Source organism: Scomber scombrus, chromosome 16, assembly GCF_963691925.1.
Source record: "Scomber scombrus chromosome 16, fScoSco1.1, whole genome shotgun sequence".
Classification (NCBI taxonomy): domain Eukaryota; kingdom Metazoa; phylum Chordata; class Actinopteri; order Scombriformes; family Scombridae; genus Scomber; species Scomber scombrus.
The window spans coordinates 14897451-14923868 of NC_084985.1; the positions used below are offsets into that span (position 1 = coordinate 14897451).

The following is a 26418-nucleotide window of genomic DNA, read 5'->3' on the forward strand; positions in this document are numbered from 1 at the left end:
ATGTACACAAGTTAAGTCTTTCACAAGGTAGTGTAACACACGTTAACAGTGTTGGGGAGTAACTTTACATGTAACGGCTTTGCGTAATTTAATTACACAATAAATGTAATCGTAATCCGTTACAGTTACTGAGAAAAAAATTGTAATTAAATTACAGTTACTTATGAAAATGTTGATGCTTACAAAGGGGGTTACACCTGATGGCAAACCTTTAAGATTTTGCTCAGGAGGAGGGTTTTTTCCCTCATTTTTTTATATTAAACGTGTAACTGAATTCCTATATTGCTGTTTTTAATTCTTTGAAATCACTATTTTTTATTTTGTAAATAAATCATGACGTGGCCTTACATTGTGTCACAGTACCAATTAAGCCCATGCCAGACTTTTGACTTTTTCATAAAATATCTTTATTTTATATTCCAAAATCAACATGAACCAATGAATACATTTCAAATGAGAGATAAATCTTGCTTATAAGAAATGATCTCCCTTATACATTATGTCAGTATCCATGAAAAACACCTGAACTTACCCTATCAGTCGAAAACATTAGTCAGAAAATTAGGAAAGTAATCAAATGTAATAAGTTACATTACTTTGGTTAAGCAATTGAAATAGTATATTTCTTATTACATTATAAATAGGGTAACTAGTGATCTGTAACCTATTACATTTCCAAAGTAACATTCCCAACCCTGTTCACAAGTTAGTGTAACACATGTTAAGTGTCAGTGAGATCATACATAGAAACAGTTCATTATGTACACACCTGATGTTTGTCATCCCAAAGATAGAGCAGAACTTATGCAGTATATCAACAAAAAAGTTAGAAAATGTATTATGGAAACCAAAATGAAGAGAGGAAGATGTAAAAATGGTTTGCCACAGGTTTAACAAAGTTAAGTTTAAGAAGAAGAAAATGTTTGGAATGCAGCTTTTATAGCTCTACAAAATATATTAATTTAGTTCATCGTTTGTTGATTTAATGGTCTATTTGTTATATCTGTCTTGACTTTTGTCAGTAATCTCTGGACTGAAAGGAAATTAGTGGCTATGTAATCAACCCAACATATTTACAGTCTCTTTTGAAGAATTCCATCATTGATGGGAACAGTAGAACCTGAAGGAAATGTTTATGGAGTTCAAGCTGAGCTGGACTATCAGGTTTTATTCCTGCACTTATACCTACATTACCGCCAATTTTATTTAACAATGGAAGTAGGATTATAGTCAGTTATTACCTAACTGAAGGCATGCCAGGGGCAGAGGCATGTCAGTGATACCTGCAACCCGTTTATTTCAAACCTGAGAGAATAGTATAACAACACTTTCCTATTCAATTCATGGGGAATTCAATTTGTCAAATCCATTCCATTTGTAATGTCAAGCTGATAGATAGCCAATACTTATATGAGCTGGAGCAATAAATAGATACACTAATTGTACAAGGCATGCCTCATTACCCCCATGGGAATCTAACCATTACAGTGGGATATACAATCCCCCATGTTATTGTAATCAAAACCTGGGTTAAATCCTACTCTTGTTCACACGCTGTGTGCAAAGCCTTTAATTGGACAGCACTGAAACTATACACCGAACTATGTCAACGACCACATTACCAGACACATATAAAGAGAGAGAGAGAGAGGAGTAGAAAGAAAGGTGCTCACATGAAAGACTGCCACCTGCTGGATCTAATCTTGATGACAGTGAACAGGAATCAACTGAAGATCCATACGGATAGGTTGGGATACTTTAATTTAGGCTATCATACCTCACTAGTCTCTGGAGGATGCCAATTTCACATCAAGTCATCAAACATCACATGACTTTTTGTAGTCAAATATGTTTTTTATGTATTTTTTAATCATTCATACTTATTTATTTAACACATGATTATTTTTTATATTCTAGGATGACAAATATCAACAGTAAATATACTTTACAGTATAATATTATGGTGACTTACACACTATATTAAACTCAACATTGTGGAAAAAGACACATTTTTTATTAATGAACTGGGGTGTTAATGATAATGTAAAGGAGTAATTATTAATAAGCCATCTTTGATTTTCATTTAAAAACTCGCACATGCGCTCATACGCATGCATGTAGGATAAATATACATGCATGTACATATGTTTTACTTTATATTATATGTATTTATCTTTTGTAAAAATAAATAAACTGAAAAAAGAATGAATAAAATGTTTCAGTGGGGAAAAGGGCACTAAAAAAGGAAATATGGCCTACTTATATATTAATCATGTTAAGTTGTGTTAATTTCTGTGAGTAGATAATCAGTGATGTTGTTCTTTAAATAGCGTTTTTTAATGTAAAACTAAATAAATAAATGAATTAATAAAAATAGGAATACTGTTAAAAGTACTGTTGAATTCTCAGAGGAATAAGCTCATAGACACTGGAATAACCTGCCTAAGGAGATCAGGGATGGAAACTGTTTCAAAAGCCCACTTTAAAAAAAAAAGAGAAGCTTTTCATTTATATTTTATGGCATTTTAGTTCGTTTTAAAATGTGTATTTTATAATGTATTTTTATTTTAAAGCACTTAAACTGTGTATGAAAGTTGCCATATAAAACAAACTTTTATTATTATTATTATAATTATTATTATCATCATATTAGCAGGAGGTCTGAAGTGGGTCACACGAGCCAGCATTCATTGGCAGACAAGACAAGCAAAGCTAAAAAGATGAAGAGAAGCATGCGGAAAATGGGTGCAGCCTTCAAATACAAAAGACCCCTTGCTGATCAACAGCACCCCCATCTTCCTTTAAAAGGCTGCCCCCTCCCTATCTCCAACCCCCCCGTCTCTGGTCGAGGTGCATTGTGGGGAGGAAAGTCGTTGCCATTCGACCTCTGCGGGGCCTGCGCGGACGCAGCGAGAACCCTGAAATTCATTATGCGTTTAAAACCTTTATTTATTTCCGCATAACCTACATACTCTCACCGGGAGGGCCAAAGCGGAGAAAAAGAAACGACGACGGGTCCATCTCTTTCGGGGAAATAAATCGTTTACAACAGCATTATCTTTTTGTCGGAGGGGGATACTATTGAGAAAGTGAACATTGTCATTTATATTAAGATAAAAATGTCCGGTGAGAGAAACCGCAGGTCGTTGGCTTTCCGAGGAGGTGGATTAGCTGGGTTAACGGGCTCCAGTGGCATCGGTGGGGGGAACTGTAACAGCTGGGAGGCCCCGGCCTGTCAAGACCGACATTTTAACGGGAACAGGCCGGATCAAGAAGAGGACAGGGATCTGGGGGCGAAAGGACCATCGCAGAAGAGAGTGGAGGGCGCGGGGTCTGTCAGCGACAGCACGGAGCCCGAGGCGGAGGAAGAAGAGGACCCGGAAGGTGGCAGCTGGGCAGCCGGCGACGAGCGAGTCGGCTCTGTGGAAGCGGAGGACGGGTCCAGGGAGGGGAGCAGTAGCTGGCCAGCGGGGGACGGACAGGAGTCGGGAAGCGGTGAGACGGGATCCAGGAAATCTGGGGTCGAGATGAGACCACAGACATTGCTTCAGAAACACTCGCTGTTCCACGCTTCGTGGCTGCAAGAGTTTCCATGGCTCAAATTTTGCCAGGAGAAGGGGCTCATGTCCTGCTCCTGGTGTCACAACATTGCCACTAAAAACAGCGACGAGCTTGTCAAAGGCAGTCGCAACTACAAACGGGCCTTGCTGCTGAGACATCACCTGTCTTCTGAGCACGGGAGAAACGACCCCACCAAACAGGTAACGCTAGCTCCAGTCCGTCACACTTTCGTTTCTTTACCTGCGTTACATGAAATACCTGTCACACGTTCACCACAGCACAAGTCCATTATCTGTTTGGAGTGTCACTCTAAACATGACTTTCCACAATTTCCCAAACACAACGAAGGGAAAAAGAGGCTGTAACTTAAGCTTCTTCCCCACCTCTTCTCCGGGCTAATTAGCTAGCGTCCGCCTGCTAACCTGAGCTAACAACTAGCTTAGCAGACTAGCCGCCTGTAGCTTTGCTCCCCAGCCGGAGGTAGTTGGCCGGTGACTGGAGTGGAAACCCCCTGTCGAAACTAATGTCGACTAACTTGAGTTTCTGAAAAGCAATACATACTGAATTACCTTCCAGTGTGCGTGACACCAATCATCTGTGATTAAGTTAACGTGTAAAATGTGTCAACCTCTCCATTCACCAGTCAAATTAATTTACACGCACAAACCTGCATGAGTATGACACCTGCTAGCAAAGTTCATATCATCGTGTAGACTGCTTCCTAGAGTGGGGGGCTGCATTGCATGTCACAGATAATTGTTAATGAATGTGAAGTGCCTTTTAAAAAATGTCATTATCTAGTCATGGACATTGGTATGATTGTAGATGACTTTTTGTAGGTGCTCAAAACCTTTTGTTGCATCAGCAGCTGTCTTGACTGCTAGCTTGCTAGAGGTCACACAATGGCAAGGGCTCGACCCTAGTAGCCTTTGGGGAACCGCACCCCTACCCAACCCCCCGCCTCTTGGACTCTGAAGCAGCTCTGCTGGTTCGCAGTCCCGGGTGACCTCTGGCGCATTTCTTCCTCCTCCACCTCCTCCTCCCTTTGGGGGAGCTAAATTAGAGGCATTGTGCTAGATTGACCCCCCGAAATCCATAGATGGTGTCACTTGCAAGGCTGGACAAGAGGAGGAGAGTAAATTATGTTGCCTCGAGCCTGACAGCTTGCCTGGCCTATATGCAACCTTTAAAGAGGCTTGAATGAGTGAAATAGATGTGTATATAATAGAATGACACTCACCTCACCCGGTCATCCACATATTTTTGGATTAATGGTCCCTGGTGTTTTTCCTTTGGGTCATATCGATTAAGGCCCCATCCTGTATGCAGAGGACTGAAACTATATTTCATAGTATTGGGAGATTACCCTTTTATATTTAACTGGCATACTACAAAGAGTATGTGGTTGACTTAAGCTTGAAATGGGCATAAAGATATTGACAGTATTTGGGGTCAGGGCAGTTCTATATTTGGTGAACTCTGTCTTTATTGATGTGCATGAAGTGTTTATATTGGTTCATTATTTTTATTGCAGTGTAGGCAACATGTCCACAGTACTCCTTCCAATGACCTCATAAAAACAGGGAGTGTGTATCTGCCCAAACAATCTGGTGTCAAAGGGCATTTCTCCCATCGATACTATATTAGAAAAATAAAAACATACAATTACTTACAGTTCCTTGTTCGCTGTCACTTCCTGCAATGTCTTGACAATGATCTGATGGTCTGAGCTGTCAATGGAATTAAGAGCGGGGTGCTTTTTGACTCTAATTTGTCAGCGAAGAGGATTGAACTACTACATTTAGTTCCTTCCTTAGTACACGCACTCACTAATCAGAATGACTTAAAGTGATCCACTAACTTGAGCACATCTCTAATTGGTAAGGAGAGCAGTAGGAGTGGATTAGGGGCTTGGTGTGGCTTTTCCCTAGCAACAAGGACCCCAGACACTGTACTGAGCATTGAGAGGTTATCCAGGCCATTTCCTCATCTAGGATAGAGCTGGAGAGATAAAATCCCCAGTGCTGCTCAATGGGAAATTATTTGCTTCTTTTTTTTTCTTTTAGCTATTTTGGTGTTCCTGAATGTAGATTTTTTCTTTTCTTTTTACAGTCCACCTTCTCTATAAAGACGTAATTATATATTTATTCTTTTTATTTTTTATATTACTATTTCACATATAGAGCACTGCTGAAAATAATGAGCAGCAGTGTATGTCAAGCTTGGCTGCATTGTGAAGGAGTACATTAAAGGGGAGTTATGGTGTTACGAGGCAGTGTCTTGTTCTATTCACCCATTCCTGACGTTAGTCAGGCCTCTGCTGCATTCGTTAAAGCTAACTCGATTAGCCCTAGCACACCAGGGCAGCTGTGGCAAATGTGGGTCTCCTTGGAGAAGGGGGCCGTTGTCCTTAATTCTCTAGATGTGGTCTTGTGCTTAGATTGTTCGTTAGATTGTTCTCTATGCTCACTGGTAAAAGGTTAAAACGAGGCAAAAGTAGACAATTGGTACTCTTAAATCAGATATGTGAGCACATCTGGGATAAAAAAAAGTCACCTTCATTCTGTAGTAACTGTTTTTTTTCTCCTTATGTTGACAAATTAGTAAAATTCTAAAACACGTATTTACCCTTTACATGAGATGAGTGAATGAAGTGGGGCTACCAGACGTATAATTGGTTTTCACAGAGTAATCCCTTTTCATCACTACATACAATCTATTCTATGACTGCACTTCCACATACATTATTAAACACAGAGGTACATTGAGTCTTTACCCCATAAATTTAGTTTCAATTTCAGTTCTCGCCATAGCTAACCTTTGCAAGCACTCTCTATCTCTCAACCACGCATGCACATTCTTGTCTCTCTCTTCTGCATTCATTGTTTGAAGGCCAATAACAAATTGAATTCCTATTTCTACTAGACACCTGCTCACCAAAGCCCAACAATATCTGACCTATGTTCAGCTCAGGTTAGGATGACGATCACATAGCCAGGACAGGGGTGCACGCATGTTGACCCACTGAGTTTGACCATTAAACAGAGGTTTTACCTGTATCACTGTCTTTTTAAAAATATATTTGGGCATTTTTTGGCTTTATTCAGTAGGCAAAATGCAGAGAGAGGGGCATGACATGCAACAGTGGTCTGCAGACAAACAACGGATGTTGCGGTTATGTGGTATGTTTTCTAACAAGTAAACTACAGAGCCACCCGTGTTTCTGTCTTAATGGGGTGTAAGATAAGATTACTTCGCTGATCCCTGGGGAGGGGGGGATTCGGATATAGGGGATTACAAGTAATTTTCACCCCCCCCATTTCAGTTAAGACAGACAGCACACCCTTTTGTAAGAGGTCTCCCTGGAATGGAAAAGGGGACCCACCCATTGCTGTCTGCTGTCTGCCAGATACAGTATATGAGATGTTTATTGGGGGGCACAGGTCAAGGGGATGGGGTGGGGTTGAGCCACAGAGGGAATTCTTCTCGTTGAATTCGTCAGTGAACCCCCCGACCCCCCTTCCCTCTCTCTGTCTCTTCTGGTAGGGCATTGTTAGGAGGCCGGGAGGCACTCAGCGCAGCCCTCCCACACCTTGGGCCAAACTTACACAGCGGTATTGTTCTAGCATCTGGGGACAGACGGGTTGGGTGAGGGGGGGGTCGAGGGAACGATACAGTAGATGTAAGGAGTTAGGGAAGGAGTGGTGGTTATGGCCTCAGGGCTGGGCTAGTCATGGGACTAGATTGATAGTTGGTGAGGGGAGGGGGGTAGACAAGTGAAGGCATGGAGATGAACATGTGTGCTGTAAAGGTAAACAAAAACTGGCTCCAGTGGGTCATTATGTTGTGTGAGGACAGTATTATATGACATGATCTGTTTTAGAGGTGTGTAGTGTTTGTCATGGATCTGCTGGCCTTGGGGCTTTGTGGTTTGTTTGGGTTTGAGGTTTATTTTTGTTAAAGGACTCTATTCTCAGTGTTGCTGCAGGTCTTGACTGTGCGGCCAGTGAGTGCTTCAATAAGATTGAATTTATGGCCATCTTGGTTTGTTTAATCCACCTGTAAATCAGCTCTTGTTGGACATTCACCATAGATTTTGAAGCATTCATGTTTCACCTAGATCAAAGGATTCTTCTTCTTCACCATCGTCCTCTTGGATTCTCTCATGCTCCCGTTCCTGCCTCTCATTCTTCCACCCCTACCATCTCTGGCTCAAATAAAAACCTAGCCATGTCAAGACTGGGGGGAGGTTGATATGTCCCCACATTTTCTCTTGGCTGCGGCTTCCACAGCCTGAGCTCAGGCAGGTCTTGTCTACAGCATCTGCTGTGCAGGGTTGGTCTGCTGGTTCTCAAAGCTCCCAGCTGACACGTGGCACATCTGGAGAAAGGATGATGATGCTGCTGATGAGGCTAGTATGGAGCAACTTATCCAGTACCAGGCTGTCCTACCCTGTCTCCAATATGTGTGCAAAACACACACAGCTTATATCAGAACTGCCAGACAAGTCTTACCTCTTTGGCCTATTGCCTCGCTATGTGTAATGGATAAAAGCTGTGGAGAACCATGGGGTTTTTGGGGGGTGGGATGGGTATTTATTTGAAAACAACGATAAAAGGGATTTACACATTTCCAGGTACTTAAGAGTCTAGGAATGCTTGTTTGTTTATGGCATTTCTAATATATCAGCTCTTTTTCAGTTCAACTCTCAATGACTATAAATGTCTGTTTGGAGGTATTTGTGTCTGAGGATGCTAAATAATATAATATAATATAATCCATTATTTGGTTTTGGAAGCATGTCAGGTCTAAACTCATCAAATAGAAGAGAACTACAGTCAAAAACAAGGTAGCAAAAACATGTTTTGACCACTGGCAATCTACCTCTGAAGGTTTAGGAGATGTCCACCAAACTGGCATATGATGATTTCCACAGTGAAACATTGATAGGCTATCGTTTTTGGGGGAGGGGAGGTGGGTTCATTTTATGGACCACTCCTATAAAGTTACTATACTTTTAAAAAAATATATATACTTCCTTTTATACTTTTTATATGATGTATGTGTTATTTATATTGTTTGCATATTTGAGCCCCTTCACAGCCTATCCTCACCTACTCAGCGGATCATTCTTCACTTTTCCTCCTTTATAGCTGGTGCTTAAGTAACCTCATTAAGCCGATCATCTAATTTTAAATATATGTGTGTATATACAAATAAATAAATAAATAAATAAATAAATAGTTATATAACTGCAGAAAATAGCAGTGAATTTTTTAAAAAGGCAGTCAGCCAAGCAGATGTGAGCAGATATTGATCGATGACAGTGGCAAATCACCACGCACTATGGTGGCCGCAAACTTGGTTGTTAAAAAAAAAAAAGGCACCACTTCATCCATCTGGCTTTTTTGTGTTGATCTTTTAAATCACAATATTCTAGGTATAGGGGTCAGCCATCGGCAATGGAGCAACTCTACTCTGAAGCTTGTCCAACTCTTCTTGTTCTGTAGCACTCCTGCCCTTCAATGCACCACGCCAATATATTTCACCACAGTACTCAACATTATGACTGTGCCCCTCCAAAAGGCTTTGATGTGTATATCACGGAATAATTTGTCTCCCTCTCCCCATCCACTTGGTCTCACCCTCATGCACGCTGGCTCCTTTCTATGCTTGCAAGTGGGAGCTGCTGTGTAATAAGAGAGTGATTGCAGAGCCCTTTTCACAAAGGCCCACAGTGAGTGGACAATGAGCCTCGGGGAGAACGCCGGCTATTGTAAAGGCTAAAATGGGGTGACCCAACTCCTTCTTTCCCGTGTTCGCCTTCCGTCCCCCTCTGCTCCACATTTTCTCCTCCGCCCCTTTTCTCGAGGCTCAAGGTCCTGCTCTCTCTCTCAATCTATGCCTCATGCTCACTACTTTTCTTTGTGCGTGTGTTATCAGGCTTTTCTCTTTTTTGCACCAACCATTCATCATCTTCTTTTCGCACTTATTTCTATCAGCCATGTTTCTATCTCCCCATTATATGCTGTCCTTATTATGCTGCCCTTCTCCTCATTTTTTAATTTCTTCTATCCTGCAAAGCACGTCCACTTTCCCCCCTCTCTGTCTCTGCCTCTCATTTTATTCTATCCCATCTCTCAACCTCCAGCTGTGGCAGAGGACGATAAGCCCCCCTATACTATCCTGTGTGCCCAGGCTGCCCTGGACAAGAGCTGCAGTGTGGAGGGAGTAGGGGTGGGGGTGGGGGCTGGGTGGGGACCTCAGAGAAATGGATTTAATCAGAATTACTTGAGCTGAAACCCCAGCTGTGTGTATGTGTAGGCAGCTTGGTTTCCTGTGTGTCTGTGCGTGTGTGTATATATACATGCATGCGTGCGTGGAAGAGATGGTGGGTGGGGGCAAAAATGCAGGGCTCTGCTCTAGCAACGTGAATTATTCTGGATTAGGACATCTGCTGTGCAATTCTAAAATGAGCTGGACATGTATGCTGTTGTGTGTGTGTGTGTGTGTGTGTTAAAACTTAAATGCAGACCTCTTCACATTCAGGGTGCATTTTTTTGTTGTTTTTGTACAGTGGTTGTATGCACTTAACTCAACCCAACCTATGGGGGTTATATTCAATAGCATGTATTTGGTAAGTGTTTACATGCACGTGTGTACATGTGTACTCCCCTCTCTTCTCCTCTTCGTACCAGGCTGGCCCTTTGCCCCTTTAAGGGGGAGCAGGGGAGGGGAGGTGGGGCTGTTACAGGGTAGTTCTATGCTTCTGCCAGTTTCCCTCCCATCCCACAGTCAGGTTGTGTCCTGCTCTGGACACAGCCCTCCTCCAGGTCTAATTATGGCCCTTTTTGCATTTTACTGCATCTTATAAATCAACATCTAGCTATCTAACCAAAGTTAAATTGTAACGTTTATTCATTCATAATCAGATTTGAAGACCAGAGGACTTCAAAAGCAAGACTACTCTTACTATAAATTAGTACCCGGGAAAATGATGAAACAAATTCAAAGAGAGAAAATTTAAAGAGTAATAATCAGGTCAGTCCAGAGTTATTGAATGCAACAAGTTTGGGAATGATTTTGTTTGTGGGTTGACAAAAGACATTCTGTAAAATGCAGGAAATCATTGACTGAAATAGAAATAGGTAAGCTTCCACAAGGGAGCGCTTAGAACAAATCAACAAATGGACTCATGTGTTGCAGTACTTATTCTCAAAGGCCTCTCCTTGATCTACTGTAGCTCAGGTTTTACCTCATTTGTATCCCACCGCCACCATAACAGAAGCCTGTAAAACCTGTTTCACCCCTAGGGCAGGTGTGTCGGGAACCTCCAGGGTGTTTGTCTACCTGTGTGTGTGCGTGTGTGTGTGTGTGTGTGTGTGTTTGGGTTTTGTAGAGACAGTTACAGGAAGGGAAATTATATATGTGTGTAAATGCATTTGTGCTTACTTTTGCAAATAACTGCATGAGCAAACACATTGTCTGCAATTATGTTTCTGTTTCTTCCTTTTAAAAGGAGATGGTGAGGCCCTCAGACAATGCCAGCCCCTCCACTAACTCCTCAGAGGAAGACTACCGCAACAAGCCCAATGAGAACTCTTACTGTTACCAGCTTCTCCAGGAGCTGGACAAGCAACGCAAAAGTGGCATCCTCTGTGACGTCAATATAGTCGTCTCAGGCCAGGTGTTCCGCGCACACAAGAACATCTTGGTGGCGGGCAGCCGCTACTTCAAAACCCTCTACTGTCTGACCAAGAGCGAGGCCCAGGACCAGGCAACAGTCACGCACCTGGATGTCGCTGCAATCCAGGGTTTCTCAGTTATCCTCGACTTTCTCTACTCTGGGAATCTGCTGCTCACAAGCCAAAATGCCATTGAGGTGATGTCTGTCGCTAGTTACCTCCAGATGACAGAAGTTGTACAGTCGTGTAGGGCTTTTATAAAGGACGCCCTGAATATCAGCATCAAGCAGGAGGCTCCTGATTCAGTGGTGGTGGACTACAACAAGAGACAGATGGTGGCCAAAGACGGCCAGCGAGGGCTGGACCGGAAGCCAAGCAACTTCTGGGCCACGAGCATCCTATCGAAGCTGTCGATCAAGGCCAGCAACAACCAAGGAAAGGAAACAATGGAAGAAGACGAAGAAGGTGGCAGGGTAAAGGAGGAGAGCAGCGATTTAGAGGTGACAGTGGTTGGGGGTGAGGGCTGTGCCCTGATCACCCCCGGAGCCTCTGGGAACTGGACCCACCACAACGACAACTCCTCTGATTCAGCAGAGACCAATGAAACACGGGCAGCGAGTGGCCAGGCGCAGGTCTTCGTCTGGAACGAGCCATCCACAGGTGGCACTGCGGCAGCACCGGCAGCAATAAAGCGAGAGGCACCGGACGCTGCGGCTGGAAGCGGGCGGAGGAAAAAACAGACCACCACACGGCGATTTGTCTACAACTTCCCACCAGAGCCTGAAGAGGGATTCGATGAGGGAATGTTCATCCAGCCATCGGCCTCCTACCCCAGAGAGGATTTCTCTTCCCTCTCTGAAAATGCTGGTATGACACACATTTGCACCTTAACACTTTTAAACTCACACACTCTTCACTTCCAGTCCTTTCCCCAATAATAATCCATTATATATAAAGAGAATGAATGGTGTGTCATGTTTAGTACATTAAGTTTAACAACAGGCCAGGGTAAGGAAGAATATCATTAAAAGAGGTGGTTGTAGTCATTTTTATGATGGTCAATCCTGTCAAACCTCTTCTTTGGCAAAGAGACGCTAAGAGAGATGTTATTAGGGAAAAACAATGGTTTAAATAATCATCTAATCCTTTATGTGGCCCTCTTGGCTAAAAGGTTATAATTTAGCTGTAAGAGTCCTCATAATGTCCCTGATCAGCCATCTCTGAAATTGTCAAGATCTTTGTACTGCTTTCAAGATACATAATAATTATGATTGCACACGTAGCCCAGGGCTACTGCTAGTTGGAGACACAGTCACCAGTTATGTCAGGTTGTGTCATTAGCTAGCTTGATGCCTCTCTGCCTTTCTGTCTCAACCACCCCCGTGACCCAACAGTTTAACCTTTAAATCCTCTCACGTTCAGTTTCTACCTGTTCCAGCACTCAGTTGAAGGTAAATGCTCACTCAAACCCAGATACAATGTTTTTTATGGCTGCATTACAGCATCAAATTGAAATATTATAGATGTTTTTCATTTTATACATGCGTCTCCAAATTTAACCTGTTCTATTGATATTTTTGGAAATCTGGCGTAATTGCCTTTATTTTAAATTAAATTGAATTTTGTCAGATGAAGAAACAGAGTGTACTGTAATGGTTTCCTCAGCAGAGGGTCACTGCAGTTTAAAGGATAACACTGTTTCATATTTTCTTCCTCTGTTTGCAGTCTTCCTCAATGCATTATGTTCATGTAGAACTGTGAGACAGCACTGTACTTTGGGGCTTCATTGTCTTGTGTACAACAGTCTTACCATATTGTGATTAACCTAATCATACCACACCCATAATCACCTGACGCTATTCTGTGTTCAGAGGCTAATCATTGGCTACCCGCAGTAAGAACCACTGGCACATCATTCGTTATCTTCACTATCAAATTATTAAGCACAGCTAAATAAAAAAAAAAAACTATTATTGAGCACAGCAATCGCACATTTGGAACAAGAAGTGTGGATTTTAAGCTTTCGATCAATATAACAGCAGGGATACGTGCTTATCAAGCTTTTAACCTGCCGTGCATAGCCAACAAGTGACTCACTGCCAGTCATGATCTCCACTAATCACTCCAGAGCGGGGGGCTTACGAAAGTTACGCCCACCTGGACTGTCTCAACCACACTGCTCTGCTGAGACTTGCTGTGAATTAAAGAAGAGATGTTTCGTAATGTAAAGTTACATCCATCTATCCTACATCAGACTTCAGTTTCTATTTTTTACTATTTTTACAGTGTAAAATTATATTTTAGTGTTTTAAAGATAGTTTGAGAATGAACAATTATTCATTCATAAAGTAACATCTAGATATATTTATTCTAATCTGTGTTAGTTTGTAAATCTGCTGTATGCTGTGGCTAACGGGAAACATCCTCTTAACCTTTTTTTTAAGTGGCTTTCACACATTCAATCAATTTTTTAATCCTCTATCTTGCTCAATAAACTTTTTGTGCTCTTTTTACATCTTTCTTTGTATTTACCTTTTGATAACTCCCCCTCTCTGTGCCTTAATCTATCCATGGCTCCCTCCATCCCTCCATCCTCTTCAGTACATACAATGTACCGCTCTTAGTAATCTCTTCTCTCCACTCCAGCCTTCTCCTTCTGTTGGCCCCATTAAGCATGGCACTCCATAATGATATCACATATTAAGTGGAGTGGTATGGACAGGGGGGAGGGGGATGTGTGAGACACAAAGTGTGCGTAGAAAAAGAGAGAGAACTACATTTTGTATTTGAGAGAGAGAGAAACCCTCCCTAATGCAGGATAATGAAGAAAGCAGGGGAAACATTTCTTCCCTCAGGCCTCCCTAAATGCGCTTGAATGCTCTTAGTGCCTCCAACTCCTCCTAGGGCTCTTTTTTTTAATGCGTGTGCAAAGTGATCCAGGGTGTTGTAATAGCTCACTTAAAGACTGAGTTTGTGTGCATGTGTGCTAACTCTCCAACCGTCTTCTCTTCATGTATCTTTTGCCCATTTAGCTCCATGTCTCTATTTAATGTGGACTATTTTTCCAAATAAAGATATGGTTAAGACTTGAAGTATGCTGTTAGTCACAGTAAAAGGTTTCAAGGCAGCTGTTTACCCCTAGATTACACTTGTGTTCAACAGACCGTTAACCTCAAACAGTAGAATTCATTCATGCTGTTTAATTATAGATTTGTGAATTTATTAAGTCTCTGAAAGGCCTCGAAATCATAAAGATTTGTCCGTGTAAAGAGGCCTGCCAAAAATAACTGTCTCCCTCATTGCTGTAGTCAAGAACGTTTTAAATGTCTCAAACTGACGGACTCCATATTGTTTGAAGTGTAACATGTGAGCGAGATGGTGTCCAGAGAATTTGAGGCAGAAATGTGCAACAAATTATTCTGATGCTGTTTGATGTTGGAGTGGGAAGAAGGTGGTATGCCCTTTTAGCCGCTAAAAACGAACATGTGGCCTAGTTATGAATAAAACCTGTGAGATTGCTTTCACTTCTGTGGATAGATAGTCAGCCATGTCATTTTCTATAAAGTGCTTTCAGTTCCTATTGTAAGAAAATTGAGTTTTAAATAATTCTTCAGTTCCTATTGTAAGAAAATGTTCCCATAGTGCTTGCTGAAGTGACACTCTGTGTTTTTTTGTCTTAGTAGTGTGGTTGGACTTTCAGAGCTGTTGTGGTAAGAAAGTTTATTCTGACTTTTAGATCCTTCTTTGATCACATCAAAGATATTGGACATTTTTTTTACTTTTCTTTAACAATTTAACTCTGTCCATCTATTACAGTGAGATGAGACAAGCTAAGAGTCTCGTAAATTAAGTAGAGACAAAATGCAGGCTGCCATTGTGGTTGTTTACAGTAATCTGACGTGTAGTCACAAACATGAAGTGTCCGTCATATTTATGGTTGCATATTTTTCCCCCCATTCTGTAGAAGCTAACTAGCCTTGCCTCAAACCTTACAAAGCCAGTATTATTGTGGATGAGCTAATGAAATCATGAGGTTTGAGCTGGCCATTTCGTTAGGTATGGATTAATTTATATGAATAGTATTGTGTAGGAAGGAGTGGCATCCAGTTGTGTGGGGTTATATGATATTATGCACTGGTGAAGCTCTTCCTGCTTTTACAGAACAATCATCACCTAATAAGGAGCATCTTCACTGCTTTATCATGTAATGATTGAATTATGTGTAGAATCAGAGCACTTAAAACCATATTAATGCCATTTTTCAGGCCATATCTTGTGGAATGTACTTAAAAAGATTGTGTGGAGCCATTAAAGGACAGAAAGTGATTTATCAACGGTCTATGTTTGCGACAGCGTTTCCCACAGCATCTCCCTGCTGTCTGGCACACTCCGGCTTGTTTAGCCTTGTGTTGCACACAGTGCTCATTTGTTGTGACTCGCTCTGGATATTCGTGTCACATGATGTCTAAAATGTTAGTTATGCTTTCCTGAAATATTGCTTCATAAAGCAAAAACAAGAAAGTGTACAATTACTGATGTCTGTGTGGCTTTTTAGATTATTCTATAAATTTAACATGCACAGTCGTGCAGAAAAGTCTAGGAAGGGTCACCATCTTGCTCGTGGGCACATCTGCACCAAAAACATCTTTGGTTATGAGGCGGCTGCTCTACAACTAGACAGCTCTCTTGTAACATTAGTTTGCTTGCATATTTCTGTTTGAGCATACTCACAGTCATCCACCAATGTTCACTGTCCCAGTTTCCTGCAGTGATGTCACTTGTCGGGCTTTCATTTAGCTTCAGTTTCATTTGTGTGGTCATGCTTCACGGATGGAAACATAGTAGTTCAAATGGTGTTTTTCTTCTGCCGCATTGTTTATCATCCCTTTCCAAATGTGTGCTTGTCTTTTAGTTTTTTTTTCTCCCCATTTTTTAAAAACATGATATTCAATTTACAACTCACAATTGTTTCTTCAATTATTATAATTTAGAAAATGCTTGTCACAGTTTGCTGTAGTCCAAATTGATGTCTTCTGATCATATTTTGTCATACCAACAATGCAAAACTCAAAGATATTTAATTATTAACCAAGGAAAGCAGCAAATCTTCATGTTTTGTGAGGTGGAACTATCAATTGTATGATCCTTTTTAGATTGAAAAATGTTGTCACACCATTATGGCTTTATCGTCTGAAATTTGATAACAGCGCTTTTTTTCTTTAACCTTATTTTTTAATTTAAATATTTGTAATGATTTGCCAAAAAAGAAAAAATGGTGAGTATAGGCATGTAGAGGCAGCTGGTGTTGAAGGCTGTAAGTTTACAGAGTCGTAGGATGACTAGTGTTGTGGAAAATAAGAACAGTTGGAAGTGGAGGATGCTTTCAAGGTCTCGTGTGCTTTGTCATCACTGTCTGCTCTTACCACGCTGAGCCCACAGCCAACACTCGCAGCCAATAAATTCTAAAGTCTTCTCCAAACAGGACTGTTGGATTGTTTAAAGGGGGAGTGCTGCACACAGACACACAGAGCAGGTGAAACGCATTTCCATACACACTAGTCTCTGTTAAAGCCTGCACACAAACGCACACCCATGCACTATAACTACCCCCAATCCCTGAGAGGTGCAAAGCCGCCAGGGGCTGTCCCTTCTCTCCCTAATCCACTCTAATGCACTGGGGCTGTCCTCACTATTCCAAATATTGACCCAGGGAGAATGGACACACACACACACGCACACGCGCGCACACACGCACACAGGGGCGTGTCTTTAATGGCCTCTAAGCGCTGATGCTGGAGGAACCGGACACGCACACACAGGTGCTCACACACAAGTACTTACAAAAGCTGAGTGTAAGCCGAGCGGGTGTGTGGGCTTGACTTTTTCATTCTCTAATTAACCCCTTCCCAGCTGGAGTCCTGTTTGTTGCTTCAGCCTGGGGAACGCACTGCTTTAAATATAGTAGGGCCCTGTGTGTGTGTGTGTGTGTGTGTGTTTGCCGATGTTGTTAACTGAAACTTCCATTGTTTCAGGTGGGGGCCGGTTAGTTACGTACACAAAGCGTTCTGAGGTGTGCTCCCCCCAGGCTCTCAACCACCTCTCATCTCTCTTTCTCCCTCTTGCTTCTCTTGTTCCCTCCCCCTTTCCCAGAGCTGGCCAATCAGATCCAGTATAGCATCATCCAAGACATACAGCAAGGGGAGTCCTGGGAGAATGGTAAGATGCCGCACTCGCTAGACTGCAACTAAAGAACAGGATGCTTCAGTGGTCTTTTAGTATCATGCACCTTTTAAAATTAGTGTGGGCAGTCCATTCAGTGTGTCTTCCTTTTAATAAAAGAACAGACAAATACAAAATTAATTAAAATCATGATCTACAGAATACCCCTTTCAGTCTGTTTACAAAAGATAGAAATGGATAAGTTGAGCTGATTTTTATTTGAAAAGCCCAAAATCACAAATTTGCCTCGAATGAGTGGCGGTGAAGAAAGTGTATCACATAAATAGCAGCCATTGTCTACAGGACACTGTGCAGTGTACCAAATTTATACAACACATTAACTCTAAGCTTGGTTCAGAGTATCTAAATGAAGCATAGAAGTGTCAGTATGCATGCTGAAGTCTGCTGTTGGTGGACACCATTTTCTAACATTTCACTACATAAATACATTTAAAACTTAACTGTGGATGGTAACAAAACAAGTTGTTTTGACACGCATCAATGCAAGTCCTGTATAACTTCCTATAAGTGTACAGTTTTTGCAGTTAGTATACTAAAAGATAAATAGTGTACTTTTTGTACGTAGTGTAGGATTGAGACACAATGTTGATGTACAGTATTGTGCAATTTATTATCATTACAACTTTAATGATGATGATGTTGTAGAAAATAAAGGCATTTTTTTAAGGGTCATGCACAGGATTAAGTAAATAAATGGATAGAAAATAAATAAATAGATGGATGGCTAGTGCTACATATGCTGTATATGCCCACCAATTTGTACCACATCATCTTGTGAGTCAGTGGACAGAGGAAACTAGGGCTGCAGCTAATGATTATTTTTATTATTGATTAATCTATCAATTTCTTTCTCAATATAAATGTGATATAATTGGAATATATCGATCAGTGCCAAGATGTAACCACCTACCAAGAGTCCACTAACCCAAAGATATTCAGTTTATTATCACAGAGTACTAAACAAACCAGAAAATATTCACACTGGAGAAGCTTGTTGAAAATAGATTAATTAAATAGTTAATTGATTAATTGGCTAATTGTTGTAGCTCTACAGGTAACCAGTGTCATTGACATTTGACCAAAGTCAGATGTAGTTGAGAGTTCAGTAGAAAAGGGGTGGGGAAGACATTGAAGAAGAGGCTCTATTGTAAATCCGCCATTCAGCTAAATGTGCCACAAAATGTAAGAATCCAATTTTTTGCATGAAACTTTAATTTCAGTTTGCACCCATTGGTCTATATTTTTTGTTTGCTCTGTATGTATGCATAGGTGAAAACTTAATCCCATCCTAACTCTCTAAAGTATACGATAGCATATGATCTCTGAGGTCCCAAAAACTTGTCTGAAGTTTTTTGCTGAGTATACCACTGAGACTATGTATTCTAGCAGGCCTCTGTTTCAGTCCTGTTCTCGATGGGCTTGTTCTGTGTCTATGCAAATGAGCTGCTGCTCCCCACACCCCACTCAGGAATTGGGTGTGGCTTTCTGGCCGTGATACAAAGTGAGACTGCATGACAGCATCAATGACCGAGGGCGTTATTTCGTTAGGTTCAAATGGGGCTAAACATACACACATTTTAGCTTAGTTTATTTCGGTTCATAAACTCAAATACACATGTACTAACAAGGCAAACGATCATATGTCCTTGTCCTTGTCCTTCATCTCCACCAGAACTAGTGACAAGTCAAAATGGAAAAACAAAAGTTAAAATAAATAAATAAAACAGTTTCCGACCAAAAAGGTGTAGGTGAAGGTCAATATTGTTGCAATATTGACTGTCCCTCCATATTGCAACAAAAGTCAACACGTGCAACAGGTTAGCCTGCTAAATGAACATTAAAACAACATAAAACATGGCAGATTTTAAAGTTTTCTAGTTTGAGGTTGGGTCAAGCACATCCGATAATCGATCGATCACACATATTTTTCCACATTCTTTTTAGTTCTAGACATTTCAGTCAAAACTAAAATGAATCCAACAAGTTTTTACTTTCTCAGATGATGGGAGGACGTAAAGACTTATGTTGGTTCTTGCAGCTAACAACAGAACTATGATTGCGTTCAGAATTGGATTCGGTAGGTTTAGAGTAGAGGAAGAGTCGACGTCCAACCCATTCCCTTTATGATGTCATTAAGGGAGCCATATTCAAACAGTGTTTTTGCACACACATTTACTGAAAAATGGAGCAGATGAAAAAGAGAGAGGACAGTTCTCATAGTTTGTGGTTTTCTAGACAAACCAGGGGCATACATGTACGTAAAATAGATAAAAGAAAGAAAGTGTAATGCAAAAGAAAGAAAAGGTGTGTTTAGCATAATATTGTCGCTTATTGCACTTCCACAAAATGTGTCTTCGCTGCATACAACACACACACACGCTAGGGATGTCCCGATCCGATATTTGGATCAGATCGGCCGCCGATATTAGCAAAAAAATGCATATCAATATCGGATCGGCCTGCACAGGAAAATCCCGATCCGGACTCCCGATCCAGTTTGTTTTCAAAACTCCGGTCCGTGTTTTCCAGCACACCGATGTAGGTAATCCATTCCAGTTTTTTTTCAGCTTTACCCCCCAAATCCGGTCCGCGTTTTTCAGCACACCTAGCGACCTGTCCAGCATCCCACTATTTATTTTCTACTCAGCTTTTTTGTGTGTTTTGCTTTTTTCATACAGTTTACAATATTGTTTGCACTGATGGCTTTTTAAGCCTTGGTTTACACTCTTGTTGTTCAAGAGCAGAGCACTGATGCCAATTCAGTTTGTGTGGTTAATTGACTATTTATTATTTTGTTTATTTTGTGTTTATTTAACCCTGTTAAGAATAAACAGGTCAGCTTCTCATTACCAACCATTGTGGATTATTCAAACTAACCTTATTAAGTTGGCTAGTTGTTCTTAAGAGTAAAACCCTTTTCAACATGAGTATAACAACAAAATAAGTAAATATCTTTAATCTTTAATACATGCTTGGATCGGCCGGTATCGGTATCGGCCTATGCTAAAAGCTACAATATCGGTATCGGATCGGAAGTGCAAAAAGCTGGATCGGGACATCCCCAACACACTCTCGCACCAACAGGGAATACACAGGTGACCTGCTTCTCATCAACACTCTCCCTTCCTCCCTCTTCCCCCTAGCAACCTGCCCTGACAACGACTCTGTTGTGTGCTCCCTGGCTCAAACAAAAGGCCCAGGCCCTGTTACCCCACTCTGTCTCTCACCAGTGAAGACTATCACACTGTTTGGAGCCTTTTCAAAATCAATAGATTGTCTGCAGTAGCTCCTTTAGCACAAACGTCTGAGATGGTGAATGACGAACATCGTGGTTGTGAGGGCATGTTGAGTTCTCCCTTTTTTATACACTGTAATAAAAACGTGCTGGTACCATAAGCTCTGGCTGTTAGTTAGTGTAATAGCCAAGCATGAAGGGAATATATGTTTTTTATGTAAGCCTGTGTTTAGTTATTTAGTTTTGCAGGAAATCTCTTTACACTTACAGTGTTCGGTTGTTGCTGTTGAACTATAGCCATTTCCGTGCAACATAATGCAGTTTTATGTATGTAATTGAATTAGTAGCTGTTTTTCATCATTTGAGCAATAGTAGGCTTTTTAGTTGCAATCACAGCTGTTACATTAACAATCACATTGATTTTTTTTTTTTTTTTTACAACAAACTGAATTATTTTGGCCATCCATGTTGTTGTCTCTGCTAATATGAATCTGTGGCCCTTTTATTACCATGGTGACACCTCCCAACATCATTAAAGTTGAGCTGCAGTTACTTAGCAACAGTGACAGAGCTGGATTGAGAAGTTAACATGGCTGCCACTGTAATCTGTTGCATCTCTACAGTTTAATAAACTTCAGTAGCGATCGTTGATGTATGGCAAAAAGCTCCTAAATCGGTTTGTGGTTGTTTTCTCTCTCTAATGGCCGCTGCATCCTAACTCAGTGATTTGATAAACAGGATATTGGTTCCTGACCCCCCCGAGGATTTATAGATGCAAATGTAACTGTTATCATTATTGTTTTGTTCCATCTCAAGCTTATTTAAAGTAAGTCAAATTTTAAGAGCAGACCACACTTCTATAAAGCAAAGCACATCTTGCATCACATCTGCCTTGCTGTTTCTTGCTGACATTTCTCTTCCTGTTTGTGTTTTTCTTTGTCTCTACCCAGGCGAGACCTCACACCTAGCCCTCAATAAGCTCAAGTGCCCCCACTGTAACTACATCGCCAAGCACCGGCGCACGCTCAAGAGGCACCTGATCATCCACTCGGGCGTGCGCTCCTTCAGCTGCGACATCTGCGGCAAGCTGTTCACCCGCCGAGAGCACGTAAAGAGACATTCCCTGGTGAGTTCACACATATACACATACATTATCCTCTCCTCTTCTCTTGTAGCACCATGTGATGCGCTTCCACCTATCGACTGACAAACACTACAGCATTTTGGCCATCTTTCCCTGTTGCCTCCACCCCATGGTTTGTGTCTGGCAGAAAGAAAGTTTAATAAGAAGTCTGGCCGTGATATCTATCTTCTAATCCAATGTAGGATGGATCTCACAAAGTGGTACGAAACATTTGTGAGACTGCCTCATTACACACGTCCTGTAAAATCTGGATGCTACATAACAGTACTGACAGCAGGCAGTGTCTTGTTAAATACTAATGTAATCTGAAATGTTTAACTGAGCTATACTGAACTGAACTGAAGGTAAGACTGTTGGATAAAAAGCGTTTTCATTTATACCCAATCTGGTGTGGGGATAAAAATGAAAAATGCAAGTCTGAATCCCTGCTCCTTTTAAATTATGTAATCATTGAGAAAGTCTCTATGAGCCTTTAAATGAATGGTTTGTCTCTTTGGAAAATCCACTTAATCACTTTCTTGCTAAGAGTTAAATGAGAAGATCAAGACCGCTCTCATGTCTGTACTGCTAATATGAAGCTGCAGCTAACAGCTGGTTACCTTAGCTAAGCAGCAAAAACAGGGGGATAATCATACAGTATAAACACATGAGTGGTATCAATCTTCTCATTTAGCTCTCAGCAACAAAGCATACAAGTGTGGAATATCCATTAAATTGCCAGCGACCAGTGAGCCCAAACTTCAAAGGATAACTAAACTGATTTCACCTCCTCTCCCAATTCCTTTCACAGGTGCACAAGAAGGACAAAAAGTATAAGTGCATGGTGTGCAAAAAGATCTTCATGCTCGCGGCCAGCGTCGGAATCCGCCATGGCTCGCGGCGCTACGGCGTGTGCGCGGACTGTGCCGACTCACACCAGGCCACTCAGGAGGGCCTGGATGCCATGGAGGGCATGGAGTTTCCTCGCGACGAAGACTTCGAAGGGGAGGAAGGGGAGGACCTGGAGGGGGACGAGCCTACTGACAACGACCAATCAAATTGGGGTGAGGGCAACACTGGTGCTGCCCTGGAAGAAAGAGACTAGATTTTAACAAGCTTGAGAAACAAAAATAAAAATAAGTTGATGTTTAATATATTATGTACACAAAAACTAGCTGGTAAACAATCAACTCCAAAGTGCTATCAAACCTTGAGGTTACTTAATTGTGCAAGTATATGACAAAGAGATGGATTTTAAAAAAAAAGCTTTGGTAGAGTGGGAACTCCAAGATGTACAGATTTTATTATTGTTAAAATGTGTCCAACGCTGGGCCCAGCGCCCACCAGAGAAAGATTCTAATGTCGAATAATATGATAAATCAGGTTTTTTGGTGATGTATTTTTATTTCCTGTTATTTGGGGCAGAGTTGGGCAGGGTGATGACATAGTTTTGAGTTGGGGTAGGCCAATCATCTAAAAAAAAAAAAGAAAAATGTTAATTATTTAATTTATGAAGAGAGGTTATTATGGTCTTATCAAATGCTATAATTTTTATTTCTGTTGGTAAGCAGAGGCACAATAATGGCTGTTGCCTGCTGCTTAATTTGAAAGTATATTGCTTGGTGCTTGTAGAAGTACATGGAAGAAGAGCATTATTGCAGACAAGAAGGTTTTTCACTTTCTCTGTAGAATCTTGTGTAGATGCGCTCAATATTATTATATTATTCTTTTCTTTTTTTTTTCTTTCCCTGCACAAGTCTTGGAACCAAAAAATCTGTTTTGTGACTCTAATGTATTGCAGCCATATTTATGATTAATTTAAGAGGGCTGTGATATTGTGCCAAACAGACCGCACACCAAGATTTAGCAGGAAACAAAAACTACTGAATACGCTTAAAAAAAAAAAAAAAAGACTAAAAAAAAGACAACGTGAGGTTTTTCGTTAAGCGGGGGAAAAAACATGAATAAAAAAAGTACAAGGGGAAATGTTATTGCTAGCTTTATACAAATCACAGCGTCACAGTAACACTTTATTGTTATTAAACAAAAGCATTTGACTTTCACTTAAAGCTTGAATTTTGCCAAATGATGAAACGTTTGGTGCTGTAATGCTTGTCGCAGAATACTGGACCTACAGGCTATATATGATGTTTATAATCATAAAGCTTAAACTGACTCAGTTATACATATGTAATCAGCTTAAACTATAGAACACTGTTGTGCTACGGCGACTATCAGGTATGCTTTGCCATTGTTTTTAAGCTTTTTATTTTATTTAATGCACACACACACACATACATACACATACCATTTTGTAGAACTACCGGCAGTAATTGACGTTATGAGGACCTAAGTGGACATCAATACCTGTATACGTTTGTTTATATTTGGTACTGAGTTAAATAGTAAATACAGTATATATATAAATATATATATATATATATATATATTTTGAATCACTTGAACGTTGGCTTTGAGGGGAAGAAAGTGTGCAGAAAATCATGATGTGTGATGTTTAAAGTCTGAAAGAACTCCATTTTTCATGTGTAAAAGGTATACACAATGTCATCGGTTTAATTTGATGTAAGTTTTTTTCTTTTTATTATATATTTTTTTTTAGGTCTGCCAGGTAGGAAAACACTTTGTTCCACAAAAAGTGAAGCTCTATGGCGCCTCATAGACATGCACTTACTTTTGCGTTCATGAAAATAATTTCTTTTTGTGTTTCTTTTGCTTCCCCAAAAGCGGGTCTGAATGGAACTATAAAAAAAAAACTGTTGTGTCTTTCTTCCAATGCGCAACTTTTTTTATTAGACATTTTGTTTTGTTATTTAATATTATATATATATTGACTCCAAAATGCAATCACGACTGTTAATTTCTATTTGTCCAACCAAAATTGTTGTTTTTAATTATTGTTGAAATATAATGTATGAGAAAAGCCAGGTGAAAACTTGCTTAGTGTAGAAAATCCTTGCTCGTGTCTGTAACTGTTGAGATTTTTAAATGTTTTTATGCTACAGAATCATTCACTTTACCCTCGATACATACTTTGTTTAATTTTTGTCCTTTCCACAGATGTCTCCTTTCTCCTTTTTTAAAATTTTATTTCATTAAGCACATATTTTCTAAAGAAACACGGATTGTTTGCGGGTTAAAACCTTGGAACAGCAGTATCTGTTCATATGCAGTGGAATATACAGTATGTACTGAAGTGCTAATGATACAGAAGATGTATAACTTCCCTTTACTCTGTGGAAGAAGATATATTTTAAGTCGTAGAGATCTTCATCCTCTTTGTGTCACTTTTACCTTCAAATCACTGTGGGATGGGTTATATTATGGATATATATATATATATGTGTTGAGAATATACAAGATAAAATATATATATATATATATATATATGAAGAAAATATTATTTAACTAGTGGATTTACTTAATGAAACACATTGACAGTCAGCTCTACAAACCTCCCGGGCGTGGTGGTTTATTTCCGTGAACATTAACCTTCCACTTTCTCTCTCTGTTCACGCTGTGTGCTCGTTCATCACACCATCCTGTTGTCTTGTTTGTTCTTTTGATACTATTTACCATCCTACTGATTTTACTGTAATGAATGAAACTCAAAACTATGATGTATCATTTTGGATTTTATGCTGTATTTGTTATATGGACACAAACATTAAAAAAAAAAAAAAAAAAAACACACAAAAACGAAGCAAAAACACTACAGATGTAAAGCAGAGGTTTTTTTTCCCCAGCTGTATTTTTTTACGCTGTTGCAGAAGGTTGTATTTTTCAATTTCTCTCGAACTTTAACAGTGATGCAAAACTAGGGCCGCGCCTCAGTGCTCTCCGAACACAAAGCAAATTCAGGTTACTCTTTTTACGTTTTTATCAAAGGTTTTCAAAGATGGAACTACATTCTCCTTTTTTCTGTCTGAATTGTACTACTGTTCCTCTCTATACTACATTTTAAGAATAAAACTTTGATATTGCTTTAAACTTTTTGTCTGCTTAATGTTTGTAATTTCTGTTTTGAGAAAATGAACACAAAGAAATCACTAAAACCTGCAGCGAAAAACATTTTCTTTTCAAAGAGATGGCAATCCATGAACCACTTGCTGATCAGGTTTGCCAATTTATGCGTCATATAACTGCACAGTGTACATCTATTTTGGTGACACGAAACTAGTCCAAGGTGGAACCATCTTCTTTTGAAAGCAGCCTTGTCCGCTGTCTCTATTTCACATCCTTTGGCACAATCATGGAGTGAAAAATTGTGACTCAAAGCAATGTGTGCAATTCTCAAAATCAGTATTTGTTGTTGCTTTCACACAATTCTAATGCTGAAGTACAAATATCTCCAATTGAGTTGCATTAGTCTCGCTGGTCTAAATGCATTACTGTTTTCATTTGAACTGTATTATGCTCAGATGTGTTTTTTGACATGTTTATCCTCACATGCAACAATCTAAATCAATCTACACCTTTAATTTCAATAATTTGGTTTTCTTTTGTCATAAAAGCAGACATAGCATGTTTCTACTTACTACAGATCCTTGCACATT

General features: G+C 40.3%; 2 protein-coding genes across 3 annotated transcripts in view; one reads left to right on the forward strand and one right to left on the reverse strand.

The window, feature by feature from the left end:
- Window positions 1-26418, reverse strand: part of LOC133995855 (antizyme inhibitor 1-like) — a 547935-nt gene that overhangs the window by 15609 nt on the left and 505908 nt on the right. The gene's annotated exons all lie outside the window — the stretch shown is intronic.
- Window positions 2907-25561, forward strand: zbtb10 (zinc finger and BTB domain containing 10). 2 transcript variants are annotated; one of them, XM_062436117.1, is made up of 5 exons: window positions 2907-3761; window positions 11081-12113; window positions 17397-17462; window positions 21672-21847; window positions 22656-25561. In XM_062436117.1, the coding sequence occupies exons 1-5, from the start codon at window positions 3120-3122 to the stop codon at window positions 22947-22949; spliced, it is 2211 nt and encodes a 736-aa protein (XP_062292101.1). In that variant the 5' UTR covers window positions 2907-3119; the 3' UTR covers window positions 22950-25561. The 2 variants fall into 2 exon arrangements, with proteins under 2 accessions (XP_062292101.1, XP_062292102.1); XM_062436118.1 differs by lacking the exon at window positions 17397-17462.

Bases quoted from the DNA above. Each gene is read 5' to 3' on its own strand.
- zbtb10 (XM_062436117.1), top strand. From the start codon at position 3,120: ATGTCCGGTGAGAGAAACCGCAGGTCGTTGGCTTTCCGAGGAGGTGGA. The intron at 3,762-11,080 runs GTAACGCTAGCT...TCCTTTTAAAAG, and splicing joins GAAACGACCCCACCAAACAG to GAGATGGTGAGGCCCTCAGA. The intron at 17,463-21,671 runs GTAAGATGCCGC...GTCTCTACCCAG, and splicing joins AGGGGAGTCCTGGGAGAATG to GCGAGACCTCACACCTAGCC.